General features: G+C 41.4%; 1 protein-coding gene across 5 annotated transcripts in view; it reads right to left on the reverse strand.

The window, feature by feature from the left end:
• Positions 1-12,588, reverse strand: part of SEC24C (SEC24 homolog C, COPII coat complex component) — a 38,629-nt gene extending 26,041 nt beyond the window's left edge. For 2 of the 5 annotated variants that reach the window (XM_064464982.1, XM_064464980.1), the window contains exons 1-4: positions 12,491-12,584; positions 7,219-7,334; positions 4,389-4,591; positions 1,336-1,422 (exon numbers count right to left, since the gene is read on the reverse strand). In XM_064464982.1, the coding sequence (XP_064321052.1) occupies positions 1,336-1,422; positions 4,389-4,563 (262 nt within the window). In that variant the 5' untranslated portion in view covers positions 4,564-4,591; positions 7,219-7,334; positions 12,491-12,584. Of the gene's footprint in view, positions 1-1,335; positions 1,423-4,388; positions 4,592-7,218; positions 7,335-12,490 lie in introns of all 5 variants that reach the window. The other 3 variants (XM_064464981.1, XM_064464983.1, XM_064464984.1) reach the window with 3 other exon arrangements.
• Between the last annotated feature and the right edge of the window lie 345 nt (positions 12,589-12,933).

Here is a 12,933-nt window from a genome sequence, read left to right on the forward strand (position 1 = left end):
CCTTCATCTCATTAAATCTTGCCTTTCCTAAACTACTGCCACAGCACCTTCATCTTATTGTTTCTCTGGCTAAGCACTTCCCAATCTCCAACTACTTGTATGTTGTGTGGTATTTCTATTTCTGAATGTCTTTTCAGGTAATTTGATATACTTTCATCTATTTTGGAATCTCTTTCCTTTGATAGTACATGTAAACTGTTTGGTATCATTATCTTTTGTCTTTGAAAGCATATTTAATCCAATTCCTGAAGGGATCCTACATACACTTTTTTTTTTTAACACATTAACTTTTTTCCCCATGAACTTTAACAGGCATACAATTTCACAAATACAAGCTTACTCCAGAAAAAGCTTCTGAAGCCTTCTTTTTTTAGCTCTTATCAGAAATATAGTTCTGTAATCTTTACTACAGACCGCTCAAATAGCCACTGGAAAAAGTCACTTGAACAGGTATGAACGTCTAGTGGTTTATTATTTTAAGATTCATTACTCCAGGAATCCTGAGGTTCCCCTTCAACACTTTTGAGATATTGTTCTTACTCATCACAGACCTCAAAAAAGAGGCAGATCACAGCAAAATGGGAAATGCCTGAGATTTTACTCAAAGTCCAGAGACAGTCTTGGCCCAGTTCCGACTCCCTACTCTTTTAAACAAATTGACACTGCTGGAAATAGCTCTTCGAATATACCACTAGCTGTAAAGAAGGAAAAAATACAATGATTTCTTGCAGTGTTTCTAACTCTTATGTCTTGATTGATAGCTTTGCAAAAGTATTTCTTCAAGCCACAGCTTTTAGAATCATACTTATTCCTAACATACATTTAGTTTCTATGCTATAGCCAAGGAACCTAAAAACTTATTTTTTTCTCTTAAATGAAAGTACAAGTTACAAATCTCTCATGACTTCCAATAACAACCTCCTGATGCCTGGGGAGATTTTTAATTTCTTCATGGCAATGTTATAATTTCAAACCTCCTGTTTTAGTTCTCTCTCAAGTAGGAAACTGCATTTTTTTTTCCTAAACTAAGGATTCTCCCTGACCTAATCTGAATGGGCCGATTCAGGTTTTGAAATCAGTCTTCATAAAACATTAGTCACTAGTCAGGTTTTATCTATGAATCTGCAGACATAAGGGATTTCTACTAGGATTATTTCTTCATATCCTATTTATGCTTCTGCAGTGCTGTCCACAACTAGACTGGGAAGTGTCCCACCCACCTCTGCCTGAATAATCAGGTACCCACATCTCTGAGATAAATATTCATATTAAATGGGTACTTGGCACAGAAGCAGCACACAGTACAAACACTCCCATAGAAAGGACTCTATTTACCTATGAAATTAGGTGCAAGAGAAGAAGTGTCAGAGTTGAGAGATACAGGAGAGCCCTTCGAAGGGAACCCCAAGGAAGGAAAGTAACCTGGAAAGACACAACACGCCAGTAAATCAAGGCTGAGAGAAAGCACCAAGAAACAGTGTTTCCAATGCTGAGGACAGTCCACAGTGCAGAAAATATCACGTACATAAAATCCATGTCACATTTACCACGTTATTCCTTAAGCTATATCCTCTCTCATTGTTCTAACACGCACAACTTATATTCCCAATATAGTTCATATATTAACATCAATAAAAGTGTTAATACATAACAAAGTCCATGTAAAACAATCCAGCAGCAGCCTAGCTGCTATTGGTGTTCAGACAATTGTGTTTGCACTTTCAACTGCACAATCTCATCAAAAGGAAACCAACACACTGACTGAAAGATTGATGCAGAATTGTCCTGGTTCTTTCAACATTCTCACAGCAAGAAGCAGTTATTTTCAGCTAGCAGCACAGTATTCCACTTCTAGTCCCAAGCAAGACTAGCGTCGCTGGCGTGGCATTCCCATGTTTCCATTAGTTAGAGCTAGGGTTTGTCACATAAATCAGATGCAAAAGCCTCCCTGACAGAGGATGACACCTGCTCCCAACACTTCTCCACTCAGTCCTGCAAGCAATTTTATTATTATTTTTAAAATAAATCCCTAAGACAACTACTTTGAGAACACAGAACAATACTGGCAGCTTTCCTTTTACCCTCAGCGTTCACTGAATTCCTGTCACTCTAGTGCCTCTGAAATTAATTCTCTCTCCTCTACATTATGCAGCTACAACAGGTCTTCCTACAAAGACCTGCAATAAACATAACATGTTGGAGATGGGGGTAGAAAGGATAACTGTCACTATCTTCACTATCACCTGTCTGCTCTCTTTGATAGCGCATTGTTTGTTTTCCACCTGGATGTCATATTCAGCAGATACTAACAGGTCAACTTCTGACTGTTGTGCTAGTGCTCTGAATTTTACATTCCTTCCTTCTAAAGATATGGATCATGGATTTACAGTAACAGATCCAAAATGCACAACTTGACAATTAAGATTTCCTTAATACAGTCTGCTAAGTCTAGGAAGGATGATCTCAGAAGAAAAGATAGAAGAGACCTCCACAAATCCTAAGTGGCCTTTACCTGATATACCAATAAAGTACATGAGATATTAAAGAGTAGTGCAATATGCTTTTGTTGTCCAAATGAGACCACCTTATTGCCCTCAGTGTCACACTACCTTTCAATCATTACTGACACAAACAAAATCTGCATTTTTAATCTGCACAAGTTTATATGCATGTTACCAAGCTTTCTAGCTATGTCCTTACTGAGCCGTCATGAACCACGTTTCTGTTGTTCTGAAATTAAAAAAGGCAACCAGAAATAATGCAGAAAAAAAAAGTAAATTCCAGTAAAAAGAAATGCTCTTCAGACTTGTAAATAATTCTTTAAGTATCAGGTGGAACATGCTCATCAGTTTCTTTTCACAAACATCCTAAACATTCTTCACACTGCTAACAGCCAAAACCTGTTTTCTATGAATAGCTGCACTGATGAAACTTTTCTAACAAATCTATAGTAATCTTTGTCCTTCTTGAATCTCCTTCTCTCCCACACTGAAGCAAGTCCAATTTCTCCCCATTCCTTCCATGGGACAGAAAACCCTAGTTAGTCAATGGCTATACTGAGCAGCCAAACAAAGCGCTCAATGGCTGAGCTCTGCCTGTCTTCCCAGAAAGCAGGATTTCTTTTCTCTGCCCAGTGCCAATTTTCATTACTTTTATAGGACTTTAAACCCTCTGTGAAATTAGTTCAAAACTCACAGATTAAAAGTGCTGTTGGAAGAGATTTGTTGAGAGGAGGGGAGGAAGAAGATTAAGGAGAGAAGAGGAAGATGGAGAAACTGAATAACCCCTTCTTTAGCACACCACACTAACTCTTCTGCTCCACTGCCCTGCTAACTCCAGACAAAAAAACCCACCAGGATAATCATTCAGCTCCCAGATTTCAGTCTTCCACTTCAGTTATTTTCAAGACAACTACAGACACTTTGATGTTCTATCCTTCTCATTGAGTATGGTTTAAAATTCAAGAAGTTGCAAAAAATTCAAACCATATTTGGAGGAGAGAATAATAGAGACTATTAGCATGATTAGCATATTCCTCATTTCCTTAGAATACCAATCTGAAATCTAAACAAACATTTCAGAGTGAGAGTTCGTGTTGTGCTTGTCCCAGCAAAACTGAATTCATCCACATGATTTTGAGAGGCAGAAATAGTTCTGCTCAAAACAATGGTATTTTCTCCTCTACATTTCAGATGTTAAAGTCACTATTAATCTCCTAAAGCAATTCATGTCCTCCAAAAGTTCTTTAATAATTTTAAGTTAGCCTTTCTTTTGAATACAGGAAAATAGTTGAACTTTAAAAAACAAACAAACAAAACCAAACCCAACAAGTGATACAATCATGCAGAACCACGGAAATTCTGGAACTCACTAGCTTGCCCACATGTCCACAAACTTTCTATTGATTTTAAAGGCATTAGAGAAAATAGCTCGAAATATGCTTTCTGCCTACAGTTGTATGTCTTAATCTTTCAGGAAGGAATGCAGAACTTTCTATATATAAAATATAAGGCAGTCTCAGTTATAAATCTGTTATGGTCCCTAACTGCTGCCCCTCAACATAACCTCATCAGGAAGACTGTCCTAGTCAGGTGCTTCAGTACAACAGGGGCATAGAAAAAAAAAAAAAAAAAAAAAGAGAAAAGCAGGTGGTTGTGCTTCTCAACATGTTAATTTTATGAGCTATTAAAAGAACAGTAAGCCCTACTGAAATGGACAAATGACAGAACAATAACCTCAGAATGTACAGGAAGAACATGATTTTTAACACCATGTAAGCTACATACAGAAGAAGAAAATAAAGACTAACAATAGGAATTATACAGAAAAAAATTCCATGCACGCAACAATTCACAGGTTATCAACCATTAAGTTTGACTGAAAAGTACCTTGTGGAGGGACCGGCTGTTGATATCCTGGCATCGGACCATTATAAGCTCCATATTGCGACTGAGGAACCCCTGGCAATGGCTGTCCTCCGTAGACAGGCTGCTGGTATCCCTGATATCCAGGCTGAGGTTGCCCATAAGGAGGCCCTGTGTGAGCTTGCTGGTTTACACTCATTGTATTCACATCCCCAAACTAATCTCACCTGCAAAAAGGGCGGGGGGGGGGGGGGGGGAGGGGGGGAAAGGTGTTTAGCAGACATAAAGACAGATTGGCCAACTTCTCTACTGTTTTCACAGAAATTAGAGCTCCTGAGATACTAGGGAAAGTAAAAGACTAATGGTTATTTACTCTTGTACAGCAATTTTTTCAAGTAAGGTAATGCTATACAAAAGCTAGTTAGAAAACAATATTTTCAGAAACTATGTTTTCTAATCAACTTATTCACTGCTTCATGCTGGTTAGACTTGTGATCATCAACTTAAAAAAAAAAACAACCCACCATTTGCTATTCCATAGTAAAGCTTCCTGGGACACCTTACAAGCTACTTCCACCCTCAACATCAGACCAACAGAAAACAGATTTCATGACACAGACAAGACATTCCTCAGCATAACACTTCATTAACACTGAACAAGTTCAGCTTTCACTCTTTGTTAGTCTACTTGATGATGCTTCCTTGCTACAAGAAACATGCCTTCACCATCCACAAAGGCTGCTTCTTGAAGTGTTTGATAGAATCTAGAACAGGACCAATATAGGGGGTTTTGGCTTTTTTCCCCCACCACTATATGATTTAATGCCCTTGTTATGTACATGCATTTCAGAAAACTAAGATATTCCCAAAGCAGCATGTTCATCTAAGAAAGATGTTCAAAGTGGAAAAGCATCTCAGGAAAAGATGTCACTAAAGGAGTTATACAAAAGGGAAAGACCTGAAACAGAGCATCAGAGACAGGAGAGATGTTTCTTAGGAAAGTTATGCAAGAAGTCTTGCTTAACATACAGATTCCCGATTCTTCTAACTAACTCTATAAAGAGGTTAACTAACTTTATAAAGAAAAAACCAGAAACGCATCATGAGACCCCAAACCAAGCAGACAATTCTTACAATACCACGGTACCAATTAGGCAGATAAGCCACAGAGCCCTTGAATTGTGGAGAGCCAAGATTACTTCACAGGCAGGAGATGCCCTCATGGTCTATTTCTCGAGGATATTTTGCATCCCCTGTACTCTTCTGGACACTTCATATGTCACTGTTACCCTTTTCAGCTAAGACTATCTACACTAACACTGTAAAGAAATGTGTGTTTACAGCAATTAAATTTTTTTTATTAAAAGACTGCAGTTTTTATAGAATGCAAAGTTAAGGTAAAGCAAATAACTAATTATGCCCTCATGTTTTGCTCCAAACCCTACAATGAACATATGAAGATACATCAGAGTAAATCTTAATACAGAGGACACATACAGCTGCAACAGCCATCAGCCAGTTGAGGCAAATCTCAACAAGGAATCTACAGCTTAACTCAAGCAGATAAACACCTGAGCTATTTTGCCTATATATTGATCAGAGTATACCAACCAATGCTAAGGCTGGTTCTTCACATTACCAAAAATATAAGGTCAAAGAATTATTTTAACAACTGACACAACAGTTGTACAGCAAGGGTACTAAAATAACTACAGCTCTGTAAGAACCATCCACACTGAAAGAACTACTTTCAGATCCATATATATATATATGAACAAAGGGAAGATACATGGATCACAGAGCAATCTAATTATTTACAGAAGAAAGCTAGCATAATACATATATTAAATACATATTGCGTTTAACCTCCTGTAGGTAGTAAACACGACAAATGTCAACACTAAGAATGCTAATGCTTACTATGAAATTAGATATTGAATTTTATATGAAAGGAAATAAATGGAGTTTTATATTTTTATTCTTCAAGCTGCATTAAGGTAATGATAGGGCTTTTGTTTAGAATAGGAACTTCAAAATATTTAGAGGTAATTTGCTCTTGAAAGTAATATATAATGCCATTTGCAACAACTTACAACAGCGTCACAAATTTTTTTATAAGCCTGCAGTGTTTTTAAACATGATAATACAAGATAAACATGACAGCAAGAGAGTCATTGCTAAAGATTCTGGTTTCCTACAACAGCTTTGACTTAGTTCTGCAGAACAGTCTAACCTGAGTAGCCATGGGGCCAGGAAATCTGGACTTTGGGACCTACTCCTTTCCCAAGTTCCCCCAAAGGTTAACCTCTTGCTCCCCAGGTAGGTAACCAATGTCACCACACCAGTCAGACCTACCTGCAACCACCTTCTGTTCTGTGCAAACAGTAAAGCAGGAGAGTTCCTCCTGCAAAGGTGGGGGTGAAGGGAAGGGAGAACACGGCAAGACGACTGCTCTACCCACACATCTCGGAATATCTGGGCAGGGCTTCTGCCAAGGAAGGAGGGCTGCTGTCACTTCTTCCTGCCCCTGACTATTGCTTTTTGGATTGTGCATGGAGAACTTGGCTTCTGGTCACTACTCCTACAAACAGGTCGTTCTTCCAGGGAGAGCTGCAGGCAAAGGAGCAGCATCCTGCAGGATACCTCCTGATCTATAATCATTAAGACACTCTTCACAAGTTACATCTATAGAAATCCTTGAACAGATCTTTGAACAAGGAATTACTACAGGGCAGGAGAAGATCAATGCTTTTTTTTTTTTTTTTTAAGCATGATGGGGCAAGAACTCAAGGGTGTCCCTTGGAAACCACTTCTAGCTTGCTGCTGTGAGTGTATACTCAGTAAGTGACCTTACCTGATGATCTTTTACTGTCCTCTTTTCAGTCTTCTCTCCCCTCCCTCATGTGAATATCAGTACTTCCCACTTGAGCAGGTAATATCTGTTGGCTTGTTGCTCTCTCTGCAATAATACTGAAACCAAGAGGTAAGCTCGTTTAATGCAAGCCTTACAGAGGAAAAGAGGTTTGAGATAATTTCCTACACTTCCTATGGAAAAAGTAGCTACACAAAGGAGACAGTTCTAACTCAGTGTCCCAACTGACAGAAAGGTAGATATACCTCAGACCTTGAGCCAGCCCATGTGGCAGCCAGCACAGGCTAATCTCCACCATAGCACAGGCTGATGCATGCTCCATACTGGCAGAGGGTCAAGGAGGGAGCTGGAAAGGAGGAGGGAAACTCAAGAACAGGCTCAGTGTTGAAGCTGGGGACAAGGCTGCTTCATTATTTTGGTTGCTTGACTTGTTCTAAACGTAAGGCGAGTGGCATGCTTGATCACCACGGATGTGGAATACTATAAAGGGCAGGGCCAAGAGTATCTACCTCTGAGAAGGCAGAAGACAGTTGTCACTGAATGAGTCCATTTTCCTCCTCCCCCAGTACAAGTCATTTGTATCAAACAGCATTCATTTTGTCTCCACTCAAAAAATATGTATGTAAATTAGAACCCAGTCACTTGAAGGAATATGGGGAAAATCACAGTTTTAGGCTGTCTTATGACATGAAGGGAAAAAAAAAACCACAGAAATAAATATATACACCTGATGGGGGAAATGGAGAAAATAGGCTGTTTCGCTTGATAAAAGTACTGAGGATATTCCTTTGCATGTAGTAACATTACCAAAACAAAGCCAAACATAACATTAAAACATGCTGTTGAACATGGTATTACTACTCAGCAGTTACAATACATAAACCTCAAATAAGCAGGACTCATGCTGTTGGGAAAATACTATGACAACAAGCTGTCAGTACTATAAATAAATCATTTTCTTGCAAAGCACAAAGCAGTCACTCTATGCCATTTTCTAGTCTTCTGTATAAAGGTGGTTGACCATGGAAGGTTTGGTCAAAATAGTTACACAGCTAAAAGTCATACTGGAACACTGTTAGACAAGACAGACTGCCAGTGCCAATCGGCAATGAACTGATGGGAGAAAACTACACAGTAATACTGGGGGACGGAGAATCTTTTAACTTTTACAATAGTTTCCACATGCCTTAGGATCCAAACAAAGCAGACTACAGTGCACTTTTTATGGACTGTTTTTTTTTTAAAAAAACCCTAGCGATTCATATAAGCTTGTTTCAATCGGCAAATGTCCCAAATCACTGAAAACTGCATATTCATCATTTCTTACGGGCTGCATTCACTGTTAATTCCCTTTTGAAACTGAAAAGCTTCATCTCATCAATTCTTGATCACTTTCTAGAGGAAATGCGTACAGCAAAATTACTTTCCTTCAGAAAGATGCTAGCACTTCTACTGGTTCCACAGAAATAAAAGGCTTGTTTGTTTCAACTTCTGGGGAGACTGATCCTTGGGAGGTGAAAAGAAAAAAAAAAGAAAAAGACAACAGCATGGACTCCTATATTATGCTGAAACTGAAGGAAATGTCTACTTAATTTCTGAACACAGATATCAAAACCATTTCCAAAAGATGGGACAGAAGGGGACAATCTGCATCCTCAGAGACCAATTCAGAATATTACCCACAGTGCTTTTGAGGATTCTGTTCTGCATCTTTCTGGAGAATTAGCAAAGTTATGCCATTCTTATAAAGATCTAAACTCTGGAGCTATTAACACTCTTCTGAAAGGCATGTGTCCTTAGTTTTGTTTCACCGACAGCTCGACCAGGTCCTCTATAAGCCCTTGTGGAACACTTGGTTCTCTTCAAATACAAGAAACTCCTGTTTTGTTTCTCTACAGAAAATCCTGGTCGGTCGGAGACCGCCAAGTGATCTGGAAGCACTCAGGCCATTATAACAGAATGCCTCCTATGCATTCGTCCAAATCAATCTAAATGGCACCACTAGAACTGACCCTCCAATTCAGTTGTATCTTTGTGGTGCTATGTCTTTCACCTGGGCAGACTCTCAACTTGTCACACCAAAGGTAATATTTTCTTCATCTATACATTTTGAGTCACCACCAGAAAGATCTGTTTTAACAGTTCATGAGAGGTATAAGACATACAGTTTTCAAAATTAAACTTTACAACTGAGTATCAGTGAAAGTCTAGAAGCCACAATATTTTCACGGAAGATACTTTCAGGAGAAGAAAGGATAGATTAGCTACTAGAACTTCTTGACACAATAGGTGCTGGACCAGATTTTTGCAGCCTAGTCTTTCCTGGGCTGTTTCGAAGATATCTTTCAGGCTTCAGGACATAAAAATCACAGTTCACATCTAAGGTGTGATCGCTTCTGTGTTCTTCTAAAGAAGGGCTACATTAAACCCTGTTTTGTTAGGCTGATTCATCATCTTGGGCGAGGTCCAATACAACATAAGTTACAAAAGTGAAATTGGTTAAAAACTGAATACAAAAATGTTTAGTCTTGACCTAACTCTTAAACCTACCACTATTTCCAACCCACTGCCACCACGACCAGATTTTTACTTAAGTTAACAAAGAGCGTAAAATGTGATTGAAGTCTCCTGGCGGGACTGATTTACATCTCTAGCTCTGTAATAAAGCTCTAAGAAAAGATTTCAAAAATGCTCAGTTATGGGCATTGCTTCTGGAGAGTAACCCTGTGGAGGCAGAAGTCATTGAAAATACAACATGGACAAAATGACAGTGAAAGGTTTCTCTCTTCCTTAGCTACCCACACACACGTTACAACACGTGAAGTCATCTGACTCATTTACGTGAACTTTGCACAAGTATAATTGATTAGGAAAAGTTACAAGTGTAGTTTAGAGAAGAGGCTAGGAGGAAGAAAGGATGCAGTATATAGAATAAAACTAAAAACCATGTTACAATGCTAAACAAGTTTTCTTCACACATTGTTACACTGACCATCTTTCATTCAAAATTTCTGTACTCTGACTTCCTCTACACAAATGGGCATTTTGCAATTCCCATCCCTCACAAGAAACAAAAAAGCTCAGAATTAGCTTTTCCTAAAGCATACTGCCCAGTTTATACTATTTTTTATTGCTTTCTATATTAACATTGAATCTTGCTGAACATATAAGAACAGGGTGTATTTTCACAATTTATTGCAAATAAACTTTTCAAACCTAATGAACAAGAGACATCCACCTTCTCTCTCTGGTGGTAACGTTGCTGTTGATCACTTAAATCACTCTTTGTACCTTGCCCTTCCTTAGCCAACCATCAATTCTTCCTTGGATTTTTGACCCTCTTTCTGATAGTGTTACAGGAAGAAAATATAGTCCCTGTAACTGCAGGAGAAAACATTCAAAGAGGTACAAACATCAAACGACTCATTAAAGAAATAATCTTTCAGACTGCTGTTTACTACTACAACTCAGCTTTCAGCCATGAAATTAGAACCTGGAGCAAATGTCACTGCATATTAAGAATAAATATTCCTTATATCGATGTCCACTTTGTTGTCTGGCTATAGCAATAAGGAATCCTGAGTGGCACAGCTTCAAGTAGAACAGGGTAGTTCCAGAAGCAAGAATCTTTTCCACACAAAACCACATAGAAATGCTTATGCTTCCACAGACAACGTATATATGTGATTGAAGGCAAGTCTTCTCTAAAGAGAGAAGCTCTGGAGTTTTAGGCCACGTATATTCCCATCCACCCCATAAACAGAACACCTACCACACAAGAACCAGGTGGGGTGGGAGGGGCATTGGCAGTGGTGTTAAACTCAAAGTTTCCTAAACACACTCAGGACAACTTCATATTAATGAGCAGTAAGACCTTAGGACAAAACCAGCAGTGAGTCATCTCCCATTCTAGTGGTGTAATTTTACACTGCTTGAAAACAACAACAAAAAAGACATTGCATGTTTTGTGTCAAATGGCGATTTCTCTCCCTCTAACATCCCTCCGCCCCCCCCCCCCCCCCCCCAACATTTGGTTAAGATGACTACAGAGCCCTATAACAGAAAACTATCTAGAAATATTTTATGGAATTATCACATTAATGACTAAAAATGAACACCGGGTATGAAACTGGAAAAACTATGTATTTTAACACACTCTACAAACGTTATCTCTGGTGGATAACTTCTGGTGTGGGTGTAAACAATTCACCTATGTTTCAGCAACCACCTCCATCAGCCAGTAAATTTAAACAGAACTTACACAGTGTGACAGTTACCAAGGAGGCCCAATTTGGATGGTTTTGCAAAGTTCCTCTGACAAAGATTTCAAATCTAAGACACCACATACACACTGAAAAAATACTCAAGTACATCCCAAGAATGAAGAGAAACAAAACTAATGTTCATTCTACTCTAAAGAGCAGCACTTAGAAAGAGTGAAAGCAAACCCCAAAGACATAAACCAAACACATTTAAAGCACAATCTTAATGGAAAGCAAGAGTCCATCTCGCATAACCGCTTTTTAAAGACTACACTTGTATTTTTGTCATGCCACCTTCACTCCTTTCCTCCTTCCTTTTCCAATGCCAGAGATAGACAATCGTTAAGTTTTACTACCAAATCCAACCAAACTCAGTCACAGGTCTCCTCACGGGACGACTATCCTTTAAAAGCCTCGGATGAATGGAAGCTCTAACAGAACAATGCAAACACTGGGGGAAAAATCCGCGGATTACAAGAGATTAGGGACATTCCGGGGGTGGGGTGGGGGTGTGTGTAGCTGCTTCACAGCGCACTTGGGCCGAAAAAAACCACTCGGCTTTCCGAAAGGGAGCGACGGTCCATCTCGCAGCTGCCGGGACCCGCCACACCACACCAGCACGCCGATGGCTCCACTCAGGGCAGCCTGTGCCCTGGAGGAGAAGGCCCCGCCAACAGCCGGCCCCAGCCCCGCAGGCCGGCACCCGCTGGGTCGGGCCGGACCGGGCCGCCAGCGGCGCGTTCCTGCCCGGAGACATTACCGGGAGAGACTCGGGCCCCTACAGAGGCCGGGCAGGCTCGGCGGGCCCGACGTGTCACCCAGCTGAGCGCCGCCAGGCCTCAGCTCCTTGACAGGGAAGGAAGCGGCGGCTCGTGCCCCTGCCGGGCCGCCGGGCATGGTACCAGCCGCCCGCCCCAGGCACCTGTGCGGTGGCCACCGCCGGCAGGTCCAGCGCCCCCCTCCCCCCGGAGCCGCTCCGCGGCCTCACTCACCGCTGCTGACCCGCTACTGCTTCTGCCGGGCCCGCTTCCGGTTCCCGGACCCGCCGCTCCCCCGGAAGCGCCGCTCCCCCGCCCGCTGCCTGCCACGTCCGCACTCCCCGCCAACCCTCGGCGGCTGCGGCGCCCCACCCGGCAGGACCCGGATGCAGCGCAGGCGTCATGAGGTGGGGAGCGCGCGCACGGTCTCCGCCCGCGGGCGCATAACGCCACGCCGGGGTGGGCGGTGGCTGCGGCGCGCGTCTGCTGCGGCAGCCCTGGCGCGGCGCCGGAAGCGCAGGGCCCGGACGGTGGGGCTGCCGGGGGACCGGCCGCCACTCCGGCAGCGGCCGTCGCCGGGGCACCTAGGCCATTGCCGCTCTCGCCCCACGGGCGCCCAGGCGAGTTATCTGAGTTGGGATGAGATGGAAGAGATTGGAAAAAGAGTTCGCTGGCAG

The sequence above is a fragment of the Phalacrocorax carbo genome, chromosome 13, assembly GCF_963921805.1.
Source record: "Phalacrocorax carbo chromosome 13, bPhaCar2.1, whole genome shotgun sequence".
Lineage (NCBI taxonomy): Eukaryota > Metazoa > Chordata > Aves > Suliformes > Phalacrocoracidae > Phalacrocorax > Phalacrocorax carbo.